Source organism: Sander vitreus, chromosome 16 (genome assembly GCF_031162955.1).
Source record: "Sander vitreus isolate 19-12246 chromosome 16, sanVit1, whole genome shotgun sequence".
In the NCBI taxonomy this organism is placed as follows: domain Eukaryota; kingdom Metazoa; phylum Chordata; class Actinopteri; order Perciformes; family Percidae; genus Sander; species Sander vitreus.
Genome location: NC_135870.1, coordinates 19765264 through 19791761, shown reverse-complemented (window position 1 = coordinate 19791761; position 26498 = coordinate 19765264). Strand labels below are relative to the sequence as shown.

The following is a 26498-nucleotide window of genomic DNA, read 5'->3' as shown; positions in this document are numbered from 1 at the left end:
CACATAATATGTTTTTCTTAGACAAAAAAAAAAAAAAACATCTTAACCAGAGGTCCACAATTCCTTTTCCAGAGCTTTTGGCTTTTTTGTCCACATGTATTGCTATCTAATACAAGACTAATATTAATTTGGGCAGTTCTGTTGCATTGTCATTGTTTAACAGCGTTGTGCTCTCCTCAGTGTTGTTTGTATTTACCATAGACTGTTAATATTTACAGTCAATGGTATTTACACGCACACACACAGGGACAGTAGAGTCTATGGAAGAGACAGACAAGAGACAAGAATACCTGTGTGTACGGTATCCCCGAGGGACAAAACATATGACCTCACACAGAAACACGTTGAACAGACTTTAAAAACTACTGATGGACATTAGGAAACTGACTTAGCATAACCACTGTCTCAGTAACCTTTAGGGATCATGATGGAGCTCTCATATCAATCTATGAAAGTCGCCCACCAAGCCCGGGAAGCGGTAAGTGAACAAGGGGTTTTGTTTTTGCTGCAAGCTAACAACTTTTAGCTAACGTTAACTAGCAATGATACTTGGGATAAGGGGTGCATGTAAAGTAACGTTAGCTACCTCTGCTTATGGCCTAATTCGCTGTCTCAGATGACAAGCAACGTTATACTGATAATAACATCTATTCAGGGCCAGGTCGTTGCATTCTACACATATTTTATGCAGCAAACAAAAGCTAGTTAGCTAAACTGTCACAATTAACTTGGCTAGCATTTAGCCGTTGAGCTAATCCGGCTAGCTAGTTTCATAGAGGCTAGTTTAGCACGCATCCTGTGACACAACTAATCAGCGTCTACAGGTTGCCTAGATACCCAGTCAGGTGGTTGTCGTTTGTGGCAATTTGTCGCCCTCTACTGGGATTTTGTCTCTCTCCATCGATCCCAACCACTGAGCAACTCCTAGGAATGAACAGGGCTACGCTTCGAACGCTATATCCAGGTTTTATTATACGTCCATGATCCCAATGCACTACCCTCTATGATGCTCTCCACGTGTCAACCATAGACTTATTTTAACAGTCTATGGTGTCAACTACAGGGAAGTAAAGGGTACTAGAATATAATTCTCAAGTACTATTACTGGACTTTAGACCTTTTTAAAAGCAGATATTTTGACTTGACTTATCTTGTTATTAATTAATATCAATAATGACAACTGTGTTCTGTGTTGCTGTCCAACAGGATGAGCTGAGGACTGAGATGAGGAGGAAGAGCCTCCTCATCCTCATTTACCACCACCTGCTGGGGCAAGGGTCAGTATGAAGTTGTGTAAATAAATGTAAATGGCCTGTATTTATATGGCGCTTTTCTAGTCTTAACGACTAATCAAAGCGCTTTCACATAGTACAGGAACCATTCACCATTCAAACACAGTGGCCAAGGCTGCCGTACAAGGTGCCGCCTGCTCATCAGATAAACATTCACACCGATGACACAGCATCGGGTGCGTGCGTGCGTGCGTGCGTGCATGTGTGCGTTTACAGAAAGTGTCTGACTTTATAGGCTACATGCAACTCGTCAACAAAACACATTAAAACTAAATCATGTTCGACTGCCCAGGCTCACAGCACAAGACATCGGACATATTTGACCTTGCTTTGTTACTTTTTGATCTTTCCAAGGATCATGCGTGTATGTGTGTGAGATCTTGCGTGTGTCCATTCACCAGCTACGTGTCTGCAGCAGTGGCCTTGGACCAGGAGACTAATGGAGGTGTGAGGAGGTTCGAGGTCTGTGATAACATCGATCTGGAGATGGTGCTGATGGAATACGAGAGTTATCACTACGTTAAGTTCCAGAAATATCCCAAACTTATCAGAAGAACAGCAGAACCAGGTATATGACCTCCACTAAGACATGAAGCAACTGTGAAATCATACCTCATGCCCAATGCGATCAAATTTGCTGCTAATTTCTGAATTATTGGGATGTAGTCATTAAATCTCAAATATAATGTTTTTTTATGTCAAGGTGAGAACAGGAATGCAAGAAGTGGTAGTGTAAAAAGGTGAGTCTCTCCATCTCTCGTACCTTTCTTTTTCATTTCATGTTCAGGGTTTACACTGTCCATACATGCTAATCATATAAACAAAATAAGTAAAATACACAACAAAAACAACATTGTAATTCTTGATTTAAAGAAGCATTACACTGATTTGACAGTGATGTTGAATAAGGGTAGGTGTGCTTGGAAGTGCAAGTATGATTGATTAATTTGAGACAGAAACATCTACCAATGATAGTTTGCTTCATCCATTGATGAATATATTATCTATGTCTTTGTCCATCAGGAGTCCCTGTTCAGCTGTGAAGCCTCTTCCCAAAATCAACCCGTCCCAGAGCCCAAAGTCTGGAAATGGAGCCAAGAGGACAACTGCCAGTTCACATACAAATGTATAGCATTAACCACAGCACAACCAAAGATTAACCACAGCACAACCAAAATAAAAGGTGGTTATTCTGACATCCAGACGACTGTGTTTCCAGGAGAATGGTTCTGCTGTTCCTCCAGAGTTGTCAGAGTTTGGTCTTAACGTGTCCTCCATCAGAAATGGACCAGCTGGGGAGGCAGCCAATAACAGAAAGGTACTGGGAAATAAATGTTATTTACGGATGAAGGTGATCAAATTTACGTTTCAGGCATTACTAACCCTCACTACTAGTGAGACTACAAATGAACAGCAAATCCTAATGAGAATTCCCTGTCATCTGTGATGATTTTGCAGAAATTTAACATTTTCAAATGTTTTTTTTCTTTTTACTTAAGCATACACAAACTGATAAATATGTACTCGATATGTACACCCTTTCATAAAAAACTGAATCACTGCTTTTTTTTAATTTATTTTTTTAATTTTATTTATTTTTTATATGCCTTTGTTCGTCTAAATGAGTTCAAATCTTGTGTTGCCCGTCTTAGGGCCAGATGACTGACGGCAAAGTTTCAATCAATGACGCTGTCAAAGGAGCTGGCAGTGACTCAGACCACATGGTAGTTATAGTGTGTAAAACGTGCAAAAATATATATTTTACATGCCATTTTTATTATATTAGAATGGCACAAATCAAACAATAGTAAAACTACGATAAGTACTTCACTATCACCAATAATCATGATTTTATGCTGTGTTGCAGGAACGGCTGCTGAAGCCCCTCAGTGGCTTTTCTGGAATGAGCGGCGAGATGAGAGAACTTGCTGCAATCATCAGCAGGGTACTACACGCACACACACACACACACACACATGCACAAATACTATATTGAAAACACTGACAAACAAGAAAACCCATGCTCAAAACATGTAGAGAGGCTGATTTGATCTCAACTTGTGGCTTCCTACTTGACAAAATATGCTTAAAGTGATACCAAATAAGTCCACCAGGGAGCAGTAAAGAGCTTTGTTGGAATGGATTGATCTGATGTATTAATGAAGGCCTAGGTTCTATCTATTCCCCTTATGTGAAGTTACACTCTAAAGGACACCTATTTACACAAGCCTAATCACACCCGTGTGCGTGTGCGTGTGTGTGTGTGTGCGTGCGTGTGTGTGTTTTTATATCAAGCTGATGTCTTCCACATGCATCCCTCACTCTGTGTGTTTGTGTGTGCGTTCACCCCTAAAGGACATCTATTTGCACAGCCCCAACGTGCGGTGGGAGGACATCATCGGCCTGGAGGACGCAAAGCGATTAGTCAAAGAGGCCGTCGTCTATCCCATTAAGGTGCGGCCGCTGCCTGGGCACGCTGGTATTTCAGCACCGGTCACCCGTCTTCGATTCTGAATACATCTACTTTAAAGGACTTAAAGAAAAGGAGGGCGGCCGGGTCAGACTAGTCTGTTAGGTTGACATTAAATCTATATCTGGGATAATATGGTAACACACACATGCACAGATTGATAGATAGGCAGGGAGGCAGGAACACACACACCTGCAATGCCATGTAGACTTTCTATACACAGCCACATTCACACAGTTTTGCAGCTGCATACAGATATTGCACATACAAATAAAACATGGCGCACACACACACACACACACACACACACACACTTCTATCATCATCACCTGGACCTCTCTCATGGATATGATGACAACAAATCAGGTTGTCTGCATCCTCTTGACATTTACAGACGGAGATGAGGACTGATGTGTCTATCCTCTATTCTGGCCCGTTTTATTGAATAACGCCATACCTCCACCTTCCCACAATCCCCAACTTCTGTCTCCATTATTATTCATTCTCTAGGGTATAAGGTCAGTTTGGTGATTTGACTTAGTCTCTGTTTGCCACCTAAAATTTTATTAATTTGTGTTATGTGGTATTTGCAGTACTGACTCAGCTGTACCTCAAGCAAATCAGCTTTCTTTGCACACAGTTCAGCTTCTGATTGGTCCGCAGAAGATATGTATGTAAATGTATGTTTTGTTGCTGGAAGATTATGTTTGCAGCTATAAAACATTTTATTTTATTTTAAATTATGTGATTTACTAAAGGTTTGTCTGTGCTTTTTCATATTTTACTCCTCTCTCTTTTTTTTACAGTACCCCCAGCTATTTACAGGCATTCTGTCTCCGTGGAAGGGCTTGCTGCTCTATGGCCCCCCAGGTAAACCTCATTTCCAGTCTAAAAAGTCCAACAATTTGGAATTCTTCCTGACATGGACTGTTGTGACAATCTGACTCACATACACACAGGTACGGGTAAGACGCTGCTGGCCAAGGCCGTGGCTACAGAGTGTAAGACGACCTTCTTCAACATTTCAGCCTCCAGCATCGTCAGCAAGTGGAGAGGAGACTCTGAGAAACTGGTCAGGGTAGGTTATTCTTCAACACACACAACAGGTCAAATGCAACATTTAAAAAAAAAAAAAAAAACATGTTTAATGTTACATACATTGTCTCCTGTACTTTGCATGTTTTACTGTGGATTTGTGTAAATGTATGTAACTTGTCTGCAGGTTCTGTTTGAACTGGCCAGGTACCACGCCCCATCCACCATCTTCTTGGACGAGCTGGAGTCAGTGATGAGCCAGAGAGGAACGAGCATGGGGTAAGCTGAACCACAAAATGTGCTAACTGATTTTTTTTTTCTTCCCAGTTCTGAAGTTTTAGGGGAATAGAAAATGACCAATGATGTTTGTGAGCCCATGTCTCCTGTAAAATTGTCCTTGAGTAAGACAGTTAACTCTCTGTGAGACATCTGTAATTTGTGAACCCAGAGATGTTTTTCTTACTGCCATATTACATCAGACATTTAATTTTATATATATATGATAATATTATAGTGAATTTATATTAACTATATATACCATTTAGCCATAATAAAGGTCTGAATGCAGATGCAGAGTATTCATGAATATAAACAAAAAATATAGAGTCAAAACTGCACTAAAATAGTTCTAAATGATCATGTATAATAAACAGAATAAATAAAATATTACCCCAAAAAGATCATTTAAAATGATCACTTTAGCTATAATTATGAAGTTCTTTATTAATCTAAGGAGACAATGGGCAGAACACTGTACAAAGACTGACTAGATTGATTCTATAGTTACTATATATTCAGGTCACTATAAAGAGCATTAAAAGACTCGTGGTGGTGAATATAAATTTGATGTACCAACAGACTGATGTGTGTTTTCAGAGGAGAGCATGAGGGGAGTCGCAGGATGAAGACTGAGCTGCTGGTTCAGATGGACGGACTGGCCAAATCAGAGGACCTGGTGTTTGTACTAGCTGCCTCCAACCTTCCTTGGTAATACCTAAACATAGACACACACCACATTATGTACAAACCTCGATGGCCATCAGTATTTCCTCTTGCGTAAAGATAATGACAACAAATCGGTGCGTTTGTATTGCCAGAGCATCTACAAATAGAGATGTCAGTTTTGAGAATGGCAGATTTGCACATGCATCATTTTCTTCGATTTTCCTCCATGCTTTATTTCTTTTTATTTATCTTGCTCAACTTAATGCTTTTTGGGTTGAGATGATTTCCTAAAAGAATATTATTTACTAATTAGCAAAACTTGCAGCATAAAAAATGTGTTGTTTTTTTTTTACCAAGTTATACCAAAACAAGGTGCATTTTCTTATGTAGATAATGAAATGAAATTGAATAATAAAAATATGAATTATTCAGGATATTTGGACTAAAAGTTAACGAGTAATAAAATGCTGTACACAGTTTGTCTGACTGTTCCTGCTCTTTGCTCAGGGAACTGGACCATGCCATGCTGAGGAGGTTAGAAAAGAGGATTATAGTTAGTCTTCCCTCCTCGCCAGCTCGCCAAGCCATGATCTCTCATTGGCTGCCTCCTCTCAGCTCCACAGGAGGGGTGGAGCTACGAACTGAGCTGGACTATGAAACTCTGGCGAAGGTGTGTTACAGTAAGACTCGTTAAAGCTATAGTGTGCAACTATTTTATATTAATGAACGTCCGTTCATTAATTCACATTTCGTTCACATTCATGCCATTGCCATATGAGTTAATACAAAGCTAATTAAGCCTATCAGCTCCACAAAACTGTCTGTATTTCTCAGTATGGCTATGTTTACAAAATGCCATCATCCGACGACTTTGCGCGTAGAAGCTTGAGTGATCACCGCTGAGAAAAAACAACAGCATTGTTCAGTTTGGAGACGAAGAGGACATAAAAACTACAAGATAATTACCTCTTCTGAAGAGTCCATCATGTATTTATTTATTTTTTATCCTCTGTGTCCTCCTTGATTTGACGGAATAAACGCTACTAGCAACTGCGTGGAGGAGGGGTGGGGTTTTTGCAGGATCACAGAAGGATTGCGTCATGTGGCTTCTCTGACAGTGTTGTTGTCATTACTTATAATTCCCCATGAGGGCGACAGCAACTACGCACTATAGCTTTTAGACAATTTAACAAGTGTTATTTATCCTTTATCTATTTCGTTTTTTAAGTATTCATTAATAATTGCCTTGTTTGGGATTAAATAAAATGTGACTCATGTGTTGCCTGTCATTAATGTTCATCTTCATGTGTGTGTGTGTGTGTGTGTGTGTGTGTGTGTGTGTGTTTCAGGGGATGGAGGGTTACTCTGGCTCTGATATACGACTGGTGTGTAAGGAGGCTGCCATGAGACCAGTCCGCAAGATCTTTGATGCTCTGGAGTCCCATCAGGATGGTAGGACAACACACACACACACAAAGAGAGAGAGTCCTAGTGGTTTAACAACCTACTACCACATCAGAAGATCGACCCCAATAACAGCCATGTTTTCTGTCAAGTGCCCCTGAATAAAACACTGTAACCTCACTGGAATTCTCTTTCACAGGAGACACTGACGTGCCTGCCATCCAGCTGGAAACTGTGACAACAGCTGACTTCCTGGAAGTCATCACGCACACCAAACCCTCGGCTCGAAACCTGATGGACAAATACACAGCCTGGGAGAGAGAGTACGAGTCTGTCTGACACACAGACACATTTTGACATGAGAAAAAATACTTTTTTTAACGAACACTACTGCATATGTGACGGAGAAGGTTTTGTATAATAACTGACCTAATGCCGTTACACTTGGTGGAAGCCATGATAAGATTGCTCTTTATCAGGGCTTTCCGAAATAACTTATTTTAAGCTCACACACATTACACACCCTGATGTGTAAATAGTCAAAAACATCATTACTTTAGTAAGTTTAACATCATTTAATTAACTCAATGTGTCCCCATGACATCTGGTGAAATATTTGACGATTAAAGATCTTCTCACTCCTCAAATTTCTTCAGCCTTGTTTTCGTTTTTGCCTCTCAAATGAATTTTTCAGTATCAATCTTTTGACATGGGTGTGAATACAAACCCCTGAACAAGAACCCAAAAACTATATTCTGAGCCAATGGTACTATATTTTATGCAGTCTTGCTTAATTTAGTTTATCTGTAAGGATCATGAGCACAATGATAACCAATACCAGCTGATTTAAACTTACATTTATACATTATGATATAATGGCAAAACATGTTATTGTGACAAAAAATGGTGGATACTTCTGAAATGCATGATTTGCTTTTACTTTTTAACATTCTGCACTGGAGAATGTAGTCTGACAGTTTTATGTAAATGTATCTTTTTGATTTTGGCATGATCAATGAAGATTACAGGATGGTTATTTTTCCTTAATCGTGCTGAGGGTATGAGGGGATCATTTTAGGATGTCTAGGATGAGGGAAATAATTCAATAACTTCCTTCCCTCCATTGTTAAAACACCAATAGGCTATAACATTGATAACTGGCGATTCTATAAGAAAATGAAACTGTAGACTTCTGTTGTTAAAAAATAGTAATAATTTTTTTTGGGGGGGTTTAAGTTCAGGAAGTCTATGCTTACTACTTGAATACAATTGTTTGTTAGAAGTAATAATAATAATAAAATGGTAAGTCGAAAATCATAAAAAGTCAGTATACGTATGTTGGAAAAAATTGTAAAAAAAAAGTCATAGTATAGTATGTCAAAAAAAAGTCAAAGTATAGTATGTCGGGAAAAAATCAAAAGAAATTCATTGGATGGTAATTGTAAAAAAAAATCATGAAAGTCATAGTATTGTATGTCGTAAAAATCCAAAAAAAACGTCAAAGAAGTCTTGAAAATCATTTTATAGTATGTCGAAAAAATCATAAAAGTCACAGCATAGTATGTCAAAAATAATCACAGTTTAGTATGTCGAAAAAAGTCATAGTATGTCAAAAAATCTAAAAAGTCACAGATGTCATTTTTAAAAATCTTTTTATTGAATTGTCCAACATACTTTTTTACTCATCGCAGCACAAAACACCACAGTGATACAAGATACACAAAGTATATACAAACAGATTTACATACACATACAACCACGTAATGAAATAAGACAACACACATCACAGAAAATCAATAAGAGAAAAAAAGAAGGGTGGGGGGGGGTTTAAGTTCAGGAAGTCTATGCTTACTACTTGAATACAATTGTTTGTTAGAAGTAAGAGAGGAAGGGCTTCTAGAATTTTGTCACAGAGCCCCTTGTAGAGTATCTAAGATTTTCAAGCTTGACATGTGCCATAACACTTTCTATCCACTTAGAGTGTGATGGCGGTTTGACAGATTTCCAGTGGATCAACACTAATCGCTGTGCCAATAATGACAGAAAGGCCAATGCATCACACTGCACACCTGTGAGAGCCAGTGAATAAAGCAATTCCTAGGTCTGGTTGTTTCTCCTTGCTACAAATTTTAGGGAATATTTAAAAAATGGCCGACCAGATTGTCAAAACACTTGGCCAACTACAAAACAAATGGTACAGAGTGTCTTCATCTTTATGGCAGCGGGAACAGGTTTTATCAAAAATCTGTAAAAGTGTAATCTATGTATCAACTTGAACTGTAATAAACCATGTTTAATGCAAATTGATGTAGAATGAATTCTTGAAACTGCAGACTGCCACACTTCATCAGAAATTCAAGAAAGTTGCGCACCTGGAGGTACTGTGGTCATTTCTTCAAAAGGGAGAGAATTATTTGTCGAAAAAAATCATGAAAACGTCATAGTATGGCATGAAAAAAAGTCATAGCATAGCATGTTGAAAAAAATCATTAAAAAGTCAGTATAGTATGTTGAGAAAAAGTCCTAGAATATCGGAAAGAAATCATATAAAAGTCATAGAATAGTATGGTGAAAAAAATTTAGAAAAAAGTCAGTGTCTGAAAAAAAGATGAAAAAAATCTGAGTCATAGTATACCATTTAAAAATAAAAGTCATGAAAAAGACAGTATTATAGTACATAGTAATTGTATGGTATGTCGAAATAAGTCATAGTATAGTATGTCGAAAAAAAGTCATAGTATAGTATGTCGAAAAAAGTGATAAAAAGTCATAGTAGAGTATGTTGAAAAAAGTGATAAACAATTCATAGTATAGTATGTTGAAATTAGAGATAAAGAAGTCATAGTATATTGAACAAAATGATTAAAAGTCATAATATAGTATAGTATTTAATCACTTTTTTCATTTATAATATGACTTTTTTCGACATACTATATTATGACTTTTTTCACTTTTTTCGACATACTATACTATGAATTTTTTATTACGTTTTTCGACATACTATACTATGACTTTTTATCCCTTTTTTCAACATGCTATAATATGCCTTTTTTTATCACTTTTTCAACATACCATTTATACTGTGATTTTTTCGACATACTATACTATGACTTTTTATCACTTTTTTTGATATACTATACTATGACGTTTTTATCACTTTTTTCGACATACTATACTATGACTTTTTATCACTTTTTTCAACATGCTATAATATGCCTTTTTATCACTTTTTCAACATACCATTTATACTGTGATTTTTTCGACATACTATAGTATGACTTTTTTTCACTTTTTTTGACATACTATACTATGACGTTTTTTATCCATTTTTTCAACATACTATACTATGACTTTTTTATCCCTTTTTTCAACAAACTATACTATGACTTTTTTTATCACTTTTTTTCAACATACCATTTATACTGTGATTTTTTCGACATACTATACTATGACTTTTTTATCACTTTTTTTTCAACATACTATACTATGACTTTTTTATCCCTTTTTTCAACAAACTATACTATGACTTTTTATCCCTTTTTTCAACATGCTATAATATACCTTTTTTTATCACTTTTTCAACATACCATTCATACTATGACTTTTTTTCGACATACTATACTATTACTTTTTTCGTTATACTATACTATGACTTTTTATCACTTTTTTCCAACATACTATACTATTACTTTTTATCACTTTTTTCCAACATACTATACTGTTACTTTTTATCCCTTTTTTTGACATACTATACTATGACTTTTTTATCACTTTTTTCAACATACTATACTATGACTTTTTTATCCCTTTTTTTCAACATACTATACTATGACTTTTTATCACTTTTTTTCAACATACTATAATATGACTTTTTTTTCATCACTTTTTTCGACATACTATAGTATGACTTTTTTTCACTTTTTTTGACATACTATACTATGACGTTTTTATACATTTTTTCAACATACTATACTATGACTTTTTTATCCCTTTTTTCGACCTACTATACTATGACTTTTTATCACTTTTTTCCAACATACTATACTATTACTTTTTTTGTTATACTATACTATGACTTTTTATCCCTTTTTTCGACCTACTATACTATGACTTTTTATCACTTTTTTCCAACATACTATACTGTGACTTTTTATCCCTTTTTTTGACAAACTATACTATGATTTTTTATCCCTTTTTTCAACATGCTATAATATCCCTTTTTTTATCACTTTTGCAACATACCATTTATACTGTGATTTTTTCGACATACTATACTATGACTTTTTATCCCTTTTTTCGACAAACTATACTATGATTTTTTATCCCTTTTTTCAACATGCTATAATATGCCTTTTTTTATCACGTTTTCAACATACCATTTATACTGTGATTTTTTCGACATACTATACTATGAATTTTTTATCACTTTTTTTGTTATACTATACTATGACTTTTTATCCCATTTTTCGACCTACTATACTATGACGTTTTTATCACTTTTTTCGACATACTATACTATGACTTTTTTTCACTTTTTTTGACATAGTATACTATGACGTTTTTATAAATTTTTTCAACATACTATACTATGACTTTTTATCCCTTTTTTCAACATGCTATATTATGCCTTTTTTCATCACTTTTTCAACATACCATTTATACTATGACTTTTTTCGACCTACTATACTATGAATTTTTTATCACTTTTTTTCGTTATACTATACTATGACTTTTTATCCCTGTTTTCGACCTACTATACAATGAATTTTTTATCACTTTTTTGGACATACTATACTATGACTTTTTTTCAATATACTATACTATTACTTTTTTCAATTTTTTTGTCATACTATAATATTACTTTTTTAATCACTTTTTCAACATACTATACTATGCCTTTGTTATTACTTTTTTAGACATACTATACTATGCCTTTTTTATCACTATTTCGACATACCAAAAAAAGTCAAGGTACAGTATGTCGGAAAAAAATAACAGTATAGCATGATGAACTTTTTCAACATACTATACTATGCCTTTCTTATTACTTTATTAACATACTTTGCTATGACTTTTTTCGTCATACCATACTATGACTTTTTGCCATACTATACTATCATTTTTTTCAAAATACTGTACTATTACTTTTTCATCCCTTTTTTTCGACATACTATACTATGACTTTTTTTATCACTTTTTCGACATACAAAAAAAAATTCAAAGTATAGTTTGTCGGGAAAAAATAACAGTATAACATAACGAAAAAAGTCATAAAAAAGTCATACTATAGTTTATCGAAAAGAAGTAAATTAAAACCATACAAAAGTCAGTATGCAGTAGTCAAATTTGATTCATACTTTAAAATCTTTTTATTGAATCAAAACATATTTATTCACTTATTACAACACAAATCACGTCACAGTGAAAATATACAAGATACACAACCTATGTACAAACAGATTTGTATACCTTTATAACCACATAATGAAATAAGACAACACAAATCACAGAAAATCAACAAGAAGAGAAAAAAATTAGATTGCTCCGTTGCCGACGGAAATTCCACTGGATTTCACTAATTTAGACGGGATATCCGTTGCCTTGAGGTTTCTTTGTGCTGGCATTTTAAACTCCAGTTGATTTATGTGGACTATGGTTAAACCTTTCTCTGATCTCTGCCATGTAAATCCAGACAGCTAGCTAGACTATCTGTCCAATCTGAGTTTTCTGTTGCACGACTAAAACAACTTTTGAATGTACACATCTCTAAAAAGTCATAGTATAACATGTCTAACAAAAACATGAAAAAGTCATAGTATAGTATGTCAGCAAAAAAGTCGTATGTCGAAATAAATTCATAGTAGTGTGGAAAAAACGTACAGCACGTTGAAAAAGTCATTATGTAGTATGTTGAAAAAAAGTCATAGTATAGCATGTCGAAAAAAGTCTTAGTATAGTATGTGGAAAAACTCATACTATTACTGTCGAAGAAAATCATGAAGTCATAGTTTAGTTTGTCGGAAAAAAAAGTCATAGAATAGTATGTTATAATACTGTCATAAAAAGTCATATTATAGTATGTCATAAAAAAATTCATAAAATTGTCAGCAAGTCATAGTTTTGTATGTCACTATAATATGTCAAAATAATTGCCATTGTATAGTATGTCAGGAAATCAGAATAAAGAGCAATTATCTTAGGGCTTTCCTATCTAACTTATTTTTCTCTCTCACACATTACACACCCTCATATATCAATATTAAATGTACCTATATTTATTTATTCAAACTTATAATCATACATTATGATAACATGACAAAACGTGTTCTTGTGACAACAGATGGTGGGTACTTTTGAAATGCATGCTTTTTCCTTTCACATAACATAATAGACCTGAGACATGATGGACTTTTTATGTAAATGTATCTTTTTGATTTCGGAAGATTACAGGATGGTTATTTTTCCTTAATCGTGCTGAGGGGATGAGGGGAACATTTTTGGATGTCTAGGATGAAGACACTGAAACTGTAGACTTCTGTTGTTCCTTCTATCTTATAGCAGGTTCTTCAGGATGTGTTCGACAGCTTCTGGGAAACTGGCACATGTCAGGTGGGGAGGAGGGTTGATTTTATTCTCATCTCCTTCTCTGTATTTACCTGACAGGAGAGAAAGTGAAATCCCATCAACCACAAAAACAATAATAATTATAATAGAGGATGTCCACAGAGTCTTTAAAAGTTGCTAAATTTAATTTAGTGACAATTTGGGCCCTTAGAAAGTATTGAAAAGTCTTATACACCATTTCAGGAGGTAAAACATTTTGTAGTTTTGTTTTCAATATTTGCCAAGGAGGTTGTATGCTTACGTTTGTGTGAATTTAATCATTGCATAGAATGTAAGAAATACAAATGCAATTTTTCAACTTTTAATACTCTTTAAGACTCTGCGAACACATTGCTTTACAGGAAAATATTGGCATAAATAATTTAAAATCCAATTCATAAGCGCATCTTCGATTGCGATTTAATAGAAGGCTTTGTAGATGCAAAAATAATCGATCATTGAAATTGATTAACAACCTAAAAAAAAACAGATTGTGTTTCTATCTATCGTGTATTACTGAACCTTGCATTGGGTTACTCACTTAACGCATTCTCTTATGCACCCCGTCTATCTGAATTATGTTGTATTGATACAGTGCTCCAAGGAATTATCATAAACTAAGACTGTTGTTGTTGTGCTATCTTACAATCAATCAGTAAATGCAAGTAAATGTGTGTCACTTATGTAACTGGTTATAACTCTAAGTCTTAAAATACAGTGAGTATATGTAAAGGGTCTAATTAAAAATAAATTTAGGATTCCTGCATATACCCTGTACTAATTGGATCAGTATTTACTGTAGCTAATGAGATCCAAGGGAAAATACCATGACATGTATAACATAAGTGGAAGAAGAAGATGGAGAGATGAGGAAGAGACAAAAAAAGAACCACAATTTCTGGTCAATGTGCTGCTGTCAGGGAAGTTAAGGTAGAGACAGGAAAAAGAAGAAGTGGAAGGATAAGAGAAACAACAGAAACTGCTGAGGCATGAGAATAAACTGGAGGAGGACGTTTTACTTACCGGTTCTGACCAGAATTCCCATCATTCCTGCGTTCTGAGCCCCGCCCACATCATCTCTGGCATCCTATAATAGCAACGGGACACAAACCACAGCAAACAATATATGTTACTATACTCATGTTCTCAGGCTGCTGTGCAAATGGCTATAAGTTGTTTTATTACTACCTAATAAAGTTGTATTTTATTTGGGGTGGAACAGAGGGATTTTTCTACAAGCTTATTAACATTGTTATCAAGTATTGAAAATTAAGTCTCTCCACTAAATGTTTAAATGAACTTATTTGCTCTTAATTAATCACAATTGACAATATACTTACATCGCCTATCATGACAGCTTCATTGGGGCTACATCCTAAATCAGACAGAGCCTATTTGAAGGAAGCAACCAAAAGAAAATGAGAAAAGAGGTCTTGTTTAGAGGTTATTCAAGTTTCATAACCATGAAATCAGTTCAGACAATACCAAAAACAAAAAAACTCACAAGAAATACAGAAATCTGACTTGCTAAAAATGAACTCTACAGTTGGTCAACAAAAACTTATCATAGAATCATATCTAGAGTTGGATTTCAAGTAACAATGTGTTTTAAAATGTTTGTTATGAATACAAAAGCCTCTTCTCTTTTCTTCCTTGAGTAAAAAGGTGGAAACACGTACAAGTATAAATGTCTAACCTGTGTGAAAAACGTCTGTTCCGGCTTTCCTACCACAGTAGCTTTGCAGTCTGTGGCGTACTCAAGTCCCGTTACAAAGGGCCCGGGGCCGAGGGCCAAACCATCCTTACATTTGTAGTACCGGGCCTTATGGATGGCGATGAGAGGCGCTCCATCCAGAATCATTCTTGGGGAGGAATACACTTGATTAACAGGCTTCACTGTCTTTATCAAAAATAATAAAAAGCATAAAGAAGGGAAGTACTACAAAGTTTAGATGGCATGTTTTACAGAGTTACTGACTTTGGTACTGTTCTATCATAGACTGCATTTTAAACTGGTAAAAAAAGCAAGTCATAGATGATTTTGACCCACTCTTTAAGGAAATAGCACAGTAGGAAAGAAATGGAAGGCAAATTAGAAACTTGATTTTGCTTTCTCATACCAGTGAGAAAAACTAGACCGTAACATAATCTGAGCCGTTACGTGACCTGTCAGGAAAACCTAAACATAATTGGAACTCAAATGTTCTGTGGTTCACTGAAAAATGTGTCTTATGAATGAGTGAACCACCTGAAAGCCTTGTTGAGCGTTTGGTAGTTGAAGTGATTAGGAGCGAGTCCGATGACAACAGCGTTTGGCTCTGACGTGTCAATACCTGCAAATGGAAAGACGTACATACAGTAGGATTAGTCCATCACTTTAACCCTGCTATGTTTTTTTTTTTTGCTCCTTTCATTTAGCAAGTAATTTACTAAGTACTAATAACTACAGATTCACGTATACAACATTGTTTGTTGACACTGAAGAAAAGACAGATTGGAATGGAAATACAAGGAATATCAGCTGACAGCACTGGTTAGCAGAGTAATAAACAATAATTCAACAACAATACTGACAAACAATAATAACAATATCTCGAGGTAACAAAATCAAATTTTTTATTTTATTGTAAGGTTGTTTGCTATGGACACACACACATACATATATATACACACACACACACCAGTGAAATCTTCCAGTGCGCTGTCCTCCACCAACAGCAGCGGTCTGTGTTGTTTCTGCTCTAACAAACTCCTCGCTGCACTCAGTGAAGTGAAGATCTCTTTTTCCTGGATTCAGGAAAAAAGGTAGCCCTCCAGAGGTCAAAAACAGCAAAATAATCACTTTTGTGTTGATCTTTTTTTTACGAAATCCCCTCATGGGAAATTATAACTTAAACATTACAGTAAGGCATGCACTGAATTAAATATGGCTTTGGATGTTTTTACCTGGAGGTCAAAGTTGAGACGTTGCAGTCGTTCCAGTAAGCTCCTCTTACTCTCCTTAGTTGTGTTGGTCACAAACTTCACAGCTACAGACGCCTGGCGTAACCTGACAGCACCAGCACACAAAAGCAAACATCTTGCAATTAAAAGCACATTCAGGATTCATATAAATCTATGATAACAAAATGAATGACACAATGATCCCAGAAGACACGTTTGCTTCAGAAGACGTGCAGCAACATTGTTCATTTAAATTTCATTCATGCACTCGTGACTCTAGACCCTCCATTCTACCTGTTCAGGGCGTCCTGCGCCCCGGCCACTGCTGTGTCTTCTATATGTAAAGTTCCACTCAGGTCGATGAGCACGGCCTTCAGAGTCCGTCTGCCCGCCATGCTGGAGACCTGCAGAGGAGGAAATGGTGAACGTGACCCCAGGCTCGGAAAATCTTTTTCAGCTTGTAGAGATGCAGCGGCACGTGGGCATGATGACACAGATGTCCTGCTTTGGACCCTAATGTCTTCTGGCACTCTTAAAAACAGTGTTGGACACTTACAATTCACAACTTAATCGATTTTGCTACACTGTTTACAGAAATTCACTCATATGAAAAGAGTAATAATAATCCTCCCATTTGGTTGGTGTAATTTTACTTTCACTTACATTGAATGAACATAAAACAGCCCAAAACCTGCAGCCACCGAGCATGCTGTTAGAATAGAGCTGCTTGGAGTGCAGCCTCCGATTAGGATTTTCTAAACTGCTAAATACAACCAAGGTCCGCTGTAAATGGAGCTTTAGTCAGTTTAAAAAAAGCTTGTTCTTTCATAATAATGTATTATTTTAGAGATTAGAGATTCATAATCATAATTCACATAGGTAGTGGCAGAATTGATCAGATTACTGTGTTGTTCAAACCTACATCAAGACAAAATTAGAGAGGATTATTGACCGGTTTGTCCCCAGAATTGATGGCTTCCTGCCTACACCACAGATTTTGGGATTGTATTTTACTGGTATTTGACTGTGTGATCCCCTATTATTTAGACATGCTTGGATTTCTGTCATGTAGTTATCAATGTGACGGTACAATTAATGCTCTTAATACCCCCCCTAAAATACACACACATACACACACGTATTTGTGTTTAGTTCAACTAATAACAGAAAACCGTGCTGATGAAAGTGCCGAGCTGAGAATAAGCTTATTTTTCTGCGTGTGTGTGTGTGTGTGTGTGTGTGTGTGTGTGTGTGTGTGTGTGTGTGTGTGTGTTGTTGGGAAATCAGGGCTGTAACTATACAAGCTTCACAATTCTTAAACACTGACCTCTGTTGTGTCTGTAGTATTTCGTTTTTTATGTGACTTTGTTGTACTTTATATGATTTTTGCATTTATCAATAGCCACAGTTAAGGGTTTATTCAGGTTGTTTTCGTTAAATTGTGACCTGAGGAGGCAAACAGCAAGAACAATTGGAAAAGGGGACAGAAAAGATGAGGATATTATTAACATGAAGCCTAATTCATATAGGCCGTGTCGATTTTTGTGATATCCAGGCCCTCGGGCTGAGAGCATCCCTGTAACATTCCAATAAAACCCCTGTAGAAAGACAAAGGGTATACTATGTTCTCAATACTATAGTTTACAGTGACCCCATGTTGTGTAAATGAACGTTCAAATACACAGAACCTGATATTAAGCTGGAGATCACAAAATTCTCAAAGATTTCCAGTGGTGGATTATAAGGGAAACGTGTATAAAAAGATAAATTTATTTCTATTTGATGTACTGGTGAAGCCATGCAAATACGAAATGTTATAGGCCTTTTCACAACAAACACAATTGTCACGGCAGCATGAGCACAGGTGTAACCAAAACATTAACGATGGCTACATTCCACTTAGTGTATAAGTAACCCAGTAAGCCATGCTAGTTACCCAGCATGCCTGAGATGCAGCCATAGTTACTGTCATTAATGACACCTGTGCTGTTCCTAGGATCACAAGTCAAAACGTCTGCTGTGAAAAATAAATGTTTAGCCCAGTGTAAGCAATGTAGAGCTTCAGTGAAGAGTTGGAACACGCAGATACAGAAGATGTTTTATGCTGTAAAGATAAAGGGTTGTTGTTGGTGGTTTTAAGGATTTTAAGATTAAAATGAAGGGGGCAAAGTATAAGCCTCTGATAGCATCACTAACCCTACAACATCATAAGTGGTATTACTGTTATAGTCATTATTCATTGTTTTAATTGCACTGCTTTTTATCAACTGAACTGTTAATTGATATGTACCGGCCGAACACATCTCAAACAAATTACAGTGAGATTATATAATAATAATAATACTTGTCAAACGCTACTATACGTATAAATGAAACAACTGCAGGGCAGTGACGTTCGTCTAAAAACCTGTAGTATCACTGTTGGACCTGCATGAATGGTAAAAGCTAAAGTGGCGTTCATTGAGCTGGGAACTAAAACCTTTCATTTCCGCACACTGAGCGACTTTATTGCTGCTACAACATGTTGCGGTTTTAATTGCACAAACGGCACAATAACTGAATCAAGTTTACATGTTTAGAAAGTTAGCACACTGCACAGCTAACCTTTAGCAGCAGCAGATGCTTCTCTTGCTTCCTGTTGACGTTTTCTTCTTTGCTGGTGTAAGGTAGGGTTTAGTTTCCAGGAGCTCAGTGCTCCCACCTGCAGCTCGAAAAAGATAAAAAATAAAACAAAACATAAAATAGTTAAAAGGTACCGACAGTTGTCGTGCCAAGGTACTTATCCCCGCCAGGATATGTATCCCCTGGCCGCGGGAGCGCGCGTGCACTCAGAGCGGAGTTTAGCTGCTGCACTTCGAATTCACCTCTTAAATGGAACAAATAGCGACGTGGAAGACTCGACAGGGTTTTCCATTGTAACAAGGGTCTCATTTAACTAAATAAATACGTTTATTTGTCTGTTACATTAAGGCGACGTGTGAATTGTTTAATGCGTCGTTTATTATTGTGGATTCATCGACAGTGTTTTCCAAAGTTCCATATTGACATGCTCCTTAGCTACATAGGCCGACTGATCGGCCTATCTATGTGAGTCATGCTGGTTTATGAACAAGATTTTTTCCTCGGCTTTGCGGCCGTCCCTCCCTGCCCTCTAACGTGATTTCTGTTTTAATGTAATTTAGTTTAATATGGCTTTTCAATTAACTGCTTTGTTCACCTGTCTACCATATAAGTTACAGAGGGGATACACAAAATATCAGGCCGGTTTTTTTACCTGATATAATGTGTATCCCCTCCCCTAACATGCAAAGGGTCTGTCCTGTCCTCATGTGTGTTATTTTCTGTTTACCAGGTCACAATAAACAACATGAGATAATATGGAGATGCCTGCTGTTTTACAGAAGGGATACACATTATATCAGGTGAAAAACCGCCTGATATTTTGTGTAACCCCTATGTAACTTTTGCTAGAAAACAGCAGACATCTCCATATTATCTCAGAAAATAACACACATGATGACAGGACAGACCCTTTGCATGTGAGGGGAGGGGATACACATCAGGTGAAAAACAGCCTGATATAATGTGTATCCCCTATGTAACTTTAGCTAGAAAACAGCAGACATCTCCATAGTATTTCATGTTGTTTATTGTGACCTGGTAAACAGAAAATAGCACACATGAGGACAGGACAGACCCTTTGCATGTTAGGGGAGGGGATACACATTATATCAGGTGAAAAAACCGGCCTGATATTTAGTGTATCCCCTCTGTAACTTATATGGTAGACAGACCTGTGAACAAAGCAGTTAATTGAAAAGCCATATTTAACTAAATTACATTAAAACAGAAATCACGTTAGAGGGCAGGGAGGGACGGCCGCAAAGCCGAAAAAAATCTTGTTCATAAACCAGCATGACTCACATAGATAGGCCGATCAGTCGGCCTATGTAGCTAAGGAGCATGTCAATATGGAACTTTGGAAAACACTGTCGATGAATCCACAATAATAAACGACGCATTAAACAGTTCACACGTCGCCTTAATGTAACAGACAAATAAACGTATTTATGTAGTTAAATGAGACCCTTGTTACTATGGAAAACCCTGTCGAGTCTTCCACGTCGCTATTTGTTCCATTTAAGAGGTGAATTCGAAGTGCAGCAGCTAAACTCCGCTCTGAGTGCACGCGCGCTCCCGCGGCCAGGGGATACATATCCTGGCGGGGATAAGTACCATGGCATGACAACTGTCTTATTATTATTATTATTATTATTATTATTATTATTATTATTATTATTATTATTATTATTATTATTATTATTATTATCATTATTATTATTATTATTATTATGTTATAATCAGATAAGATGGTTAACCTTAACCACTTAATCACTCATTAGAATAATAAAAAAAAAAACATATGTGTCCCATCCCACTAACAACCAACAGATGTATCGCATTAGTGGGTCGTTCAGGGCATTCAGATAGATTTAATATGAGGGGAGGTATTATCAAAATGATAAAAACCTTATCTCTGCAGGATGCCAGACAACACTGATCAAATCCTCTTTCAACATAGGCTACCTCAAGTGAATAACACTGTTTCCCAATGTTGTTTTTTAGTTTTCAGTTTTGGATTTGGCACAAATATTGTTCAGCCCCTTGATTGTAAAAAAACAACAAAAAAAACATGATGTTGGGAAATTAATCTCACACTATAAATGTCTTTGTTCAGACAGACTATCTAAATCAGTACCATTTTTTTGGTTTCTCTCTTTTGGTGCTTTCATTGGTCCTTGCTACTGTTGTGAACAAACCTGAAACTTTGCAACTAAAACGACAGTCGTAACAGGCACTTCTCTTTGTTTCTTTCCACAAGTGTGTGTTAGTAAATAACATTAAAATGCATTGAAAATGTTGATTCATTTTTCATTTCAATATTTATTCGGAATTTGAAGCAGCTATCTCTATTGTTCTGATGGACATAAAGTCTCAAACCCTTAGTTTATTTATTTTTTCCTTTAAAGATTTAGGAAAGATTAGATTTATTCCATCATAATAGCTATGTTAAAAAAAATAGGGTTGATATCTAGTTTTCAAATGTTGAACTTAAAACTTATTCAACTTAAACAAATGAAAAATTGTACATCTTTAAGTCCCTTAAAAAGTAACCGGTCAAAACACATTCTAATGATTTATCAATCAGAAACCATACACCACACACCCTGACCTGTGAAGTGCACATATGTGTGATCGCTTACAGAGTTTACTGTGAACCCACAGCTAAACTCTGACTAATCACAGATCAAAGTGGCTTTACAGTGCAAATCCCCCTGATAAACATATGCTTCTAATTCCAGCAGATCCCCTTTCCCCACTCACATATTTAGAATCAAAACTACAGTAGTGTTCTAATAAAAATGTTTGTGGAGCTTAGCGGGGGGAGAAAATGGTGATAATTCACAACATATGGGGATTATTAATGTGGTGGAGCAGGGATAGATGGACGGACATGGAGTCAAGAGAAATATGTTAATATTTACACAAAGCAGAAATGGAGGCATATTGCAGTATCGTATACAAGCAATATACTATTATTTAGCCAAGTGAAAGTTAAGGTACTGCTGCAAAATGAATTCCTATAACAGGATAACGGGGCTGGTTTCAAATGTATTCTAGTAATAGTTACAAGTTAGGGGTCAATTAGAAATTTCCATTCCACTCCATTATAGACAGAATACCAGCTGAGATCAGTTGCACAGTTTTCAGATTACATTATGTGCTTACATAATTGCTAAATAGTTTTCAAATGTTTTCTCAGTTAGCCTTTTAAAATGATATCAGATCAGTAAACAGAACATTTGATGAATGGTTGCTGATAATGGGCAATGTAGATATTGTATTAAAGATCAGCCACTTCTTTCTACAACAGTCGACAACCCCTTTTGTAATTATGTAAGCACATAATGTAATCTGAAAACTGCCGCCCTGATTAAAAAAAACAATGCAACTGATCTCAGCTGGTATTCTGTCTATAATGGAGTGGAATGGAAATTTCTAAGTGACCCCAAAACTTTTGACCGGTAGTGTGATATACATATATAAAAAAAAATCCACATTTGTAAAAAGAGAGACAATACAAAGAATATTATTGACTAATACATTTATTTCAAGACAAAAAAAACATCCCAATACCATTACAGTGATGTTTGTGGCAGTAAGAGGGTATTGATGTGTAAACGGTGCATTGTTTTGAGCTGTTTAGCAATATTGCTCAAAATCTAGATTACACACACCTGACCCAATCCCAGGTGTATACGGCTTCAAATAATGTTCAACTGACCAGTTTAAAGTGAAGAATTTTTGCAATTTTGGTACAGAAGACATTGTTCATCATATTAAACTGCAGTTATGGAACTGGAACTGGACTTTTTCCACATTTCGTTAATTTAACATTACATTTTCTGTAAATGTAATTTCCCTACCCAATAGTCGCAATGTTGTTTTAGAGTATATCCTTTTACATTTCAGGACAAAACAATACACAATCACACTGAAGTCTAAAATACAAATTAACAGCCTTAAAAAAAACACACATTGTGTATATTTTTTACCTGGTTTAGGAAACTCCCAAATGATATAGATATATATATATATAAATAAAAAGGTAGCTATACCCCTGGATAGAAATGTAATAGCATATAATAAATACTTGCATATTGTCCAGCCCTACTGCTGACAACACAAGTTTCTCATTTGTAACACGATAATACTGACACATATCAAATCCTTGTGTCTCAATGTGTGAAAACGAGGACAAAAACGCAAGCACGGCACAAAGCTTTTGGATGATGACAGAATCATCATCATCAAGTGTGGTGTTACGCAGGTTAGGTAAGCGTTAGTCCTGGTGTTAAGTCCACACCAGCCATACTTTCAACCGAGTGACAGGTCAACTCTCCTTCTCTTTGGATGCGAGCACCTGCATGTTGATTTTTAAGTTTCTTTCTTCCCATGCCATTCCACCCTGCTGATGACTGGCAAAGGCAGAAGTCTCTGAATGACGGATATTACTGGGTGCATGTACATGTCTAGTCCTCTGGCTTCATTTTTTTCACACTGGCACTCGGGTGTCCCGCTGTCAACCGAACAGTAACAACAGGACAATGCAGGCCGAATTCACTATTATCAAAGGCACTGTGAAAACAAAACAAACAAAAAGTTAGCAAAATCCAAAAGGTATTAGGGTTGGCTATCAAACTTTTGCAGCACTTTTTGAGTACTGAGCGAAATGTACCTGTCGCAGAGTATCGAAACCTGTCAAGTACTGAAAGTTTGGTTAGGTTTACAAATTCTATGATTACATACTTCCTGATTTGAAACAATAATTTAGCTGATTTTAGACCGTTTTTATTCATGAAAGTTCTTAAAAACAAAATCAAAACACTGACGCATGTGAGAAGTGTGGTTTATTTTGTTAAATAGAAAAAAGGTTTTAAAGAAAACCTTGTTTACCCACTGTGAGGAATCGAAACAAGTACTGTTATGGTATATGCACAAGGAAGTCAGGCAGTCATTGAAATCAGTGTCTGAACATTTCAAAAGGACACCCAGTCCTACCAAATATGACATTCACTCAACATTTACTTGAATCGGTTTTATTTTGTTTTCTTCTAAAGGGAAATAGGGAAACTATCTTTCCAACCTCTCATGACAGTCCGGACCGAGCGAATGAGGGTGAGAATCTGGGCTTTGATTCCTGGATCATCCCCAAAACCTCCAACTCCATGGTCAACACCCCAGCCAACTGGAGACAGATGAAGGCGGTGCAAGTAGAAAGGAGGAAAGGGGGGGAAATATAGTAAGGACAACGGAAACAGGAGGAGGCAGCAATTGGTTAGAGGAGAAAAGAAAGCATGACAGCAAATGTACAGTGAGTATGTTATTTTAACAGCCAGTTTTCCCCTTTCATTTTTGAATACCTCTAAGAATAGAAAACTCATGTCATTCCACACATTAACATTTCTCCTTAATGAACACACCTTAATGTTCTCCCTGGAAATCTCAACATGAGTCAGTATAACGTTAGTAAGTTACACAGGCAGCTAATAGTGTACGTTAGTAACGTTACACACCTAACGTTAGCTAGCTTCTTTTAGCATGGCACACACGGTTATTTCAATTAAATGTATGCTGTACGTTGTACAAAACATGGCAGAGTACTTACACTTGCTTAGAAACCTTTCTTCATGCAACACAGCGATTGCATTAGTGCATAGAATGGCAGTCTGGATAAGAGAGTACAGCGTAAACGCCATGCTGGCAACTTTTTCTTCTTCGTCCAGCACCACTCCCACCACAAAATGTAGATGCCGTAATCAGGCAGCGGAGGTCGTGCAACAGAAGTGAATGACGTCATTACGTTCATTTCAAAGTGGACTCGTGGAAGCCACACATCCACGGTGAAAGCGCATGGACTAAACAAGGGAACTTTTATTTTGATTTATTTATTTAAAGAGTGTATTTGTGCCAGAATCAGGTCATATTTGGACATTATGTGTCACATTTTCCCTTTTTAATTATCTTCCCTAAAAAAAAAAATAAGATTATAAAAAAGGAAATAATGAATACATTTTAAATTAAATTAAATTTAAATTCATTCAATATGTTTCACTTTTTTTCTTTTGAACATCAACTAATAAAGCAATAATAATAAAAAGATTATCTAAAGTTTTCACAATATCTTCACATTATCTTACACTGTATACTGACTGTCTCTTCTGTTCCTTTATTTCGTTTGTATGTACTGTACATGTATCTCTATTTTACCAATCTATGTATCTTATATCATTTTTTTTCTTTCTTAAGTAAGTAAGGGTTCACCTTCTAATCTGACTTATTAGCATGGAGCTAAAAGGATTTCAACTCCATAAACAGCAAATATTGTATAGACTTTTAATTTACACATAAATAGTAGAGAAACTACAAGAACATAGGTAAATACATCTGCATTAACAGTTTATAATGATAACATTGCTCTCAGTAAATGACAACTCTATCCATTCATTCATTTCATTTTATAAACAAGATGGGTGAGTTCTCATTTTTATTCTCTCATACACTTGACTGCACCATCATCATCATCATCATGTTGCTTTCTTTTTCTTTAACATTATAATAAATAATATTTTCACAATCAGGGTCTTAGGCCCTGGTACTCAAATAAATAAACAAACAAACACATATAGATAGACTGACTGTGAGGTTCAGTATTCTCACTATGACATTTTGTACAGTCAGGCAAAAATAATTTACAGGTAGATATACAACACTGACAAACTTCAGTCTTTTGCTCCTCGTTGCCTGGACACTCATTTGGTTGGCAAACAAGTAAACAGAATTGGCCTTTAAATGTCGATTCCCCATCTGATCACACCCCACACATTTAGCTGATGATGGCAATATTACCTTCCCGTCTGGCTGGAGGTAAAGCCTGTGGGTTGATGGTTAGACAATTTGGGTGAAGGGTAAACAATACTTTCAGGGTGCCTTTGAGCGAAGGATTCTCCAGATGTTCGCTATAATTAACAGAAGAACACTGCTTCTTAACTATATACTGTAGATGTGACACAGGATGTTGTTTTGAGGTAACTCTTCCTGTATGAATAAAAGGTGAAAAATGTATAATCAGTGCAGCAACATCTGCATTGAACATACTACTTAATTCTTTTTTTATACACTCAGAAATCACTCCCAAATACTAAAACTATGAGTACAAACTGTTCTGCCAATGCCAGTGCTTT

General features: G+C 36.1%; 3 protein-coding genes across 3 annotated transcripts; 1 reads left to right on the top strand and 2 right to left on the bottom strand.

Moving 5' to 3' along the window:
• The first annotated feature begins 307 nt into the window (after window positions 1-307).
• On the top strand, window positions 308-7811 carry katnal2 (katanin p60 subunit A-like 2). The gene is made up of 16 exons (XM_078271306.1): window positions 308-478; window positions 1207-1277; window positions 1694-1860; window positions 1996-2032; window positions 2316-2418; window positions 2512-2610; window positions 2945-3016; window positions 3160-3237; window positions 3648-3746; window positions 4569-4632; window positions 4722-4840; window positions 4985-5076; window positions 5674-5784; window positions 6250-6412; window positions 7092-7194; window positions 7346-7811. The coding sequence occupies exons 1-16, from the start codon at window positions 425-427 to the stop codon at window positions 7483-7485; spliced, it is 1572 nt and encodes a 523-aa protein (XP_078127432.1). The 5' UTR covers window positions 308-424; the 3' UTR covers window positions 7486-7811.
• Window positions 7812-13399: 5588 nt separating this feature from the next.
• On the bottom strand, window positions 13400-19405 carry hdhd2 (haloacid dehalogenase-like hydrolase domain containing 2). Its single transcript, XM_078271626.1, has 9 exons — window positions 19297-19405; window positions 16987-17096; window positions 16696-16798; window positions 16431-16536; window positions 15998-16082; window positions 15446-15611; window positions 15090-15140; window positions 14773-14836; window positions 13400-13802 (listed from the first exon to the last, which is right to left on the bottom strand). The coding sequence occupies exons 2-9, from the start codon at window positions 17085-17087 to the stop codon at window positions 13699-13701; spliced, it is 780 nt and encodes a 259-aa protein (XP_078127752.1). The 5' UTR covers window positions 17088-17096; window positions 19297-19405; the 3' UTR covers window positions 13400-13698.
• A 3436-nt stretch (window positions 19406-22841) lies between these two features.
• On the bottom strand, window positions 22842-25064 carry ier3ip1 (immediate early response 3 interacting protein 1). Its single transcript, XM_078271627.1, has 3 exons — window positions 24923-25064; window positions 24401-24502; window positions 22842-23892 (listed from the first exon to the last, which is right to left on the bottom strand). Exons 1-3 carry the CDS (start codon window positions 25011-25013, stop codon window positions 23837-23839), a joined length of 249 nt encoding a protein of 82 aa, XP_078127753.1. The 5' UTR covers window positions 25014-25064; the 3' UTR covers window positions 22842-23836.
• Window positions 25065-26498: the final 1434 nt, after the last annotated feature.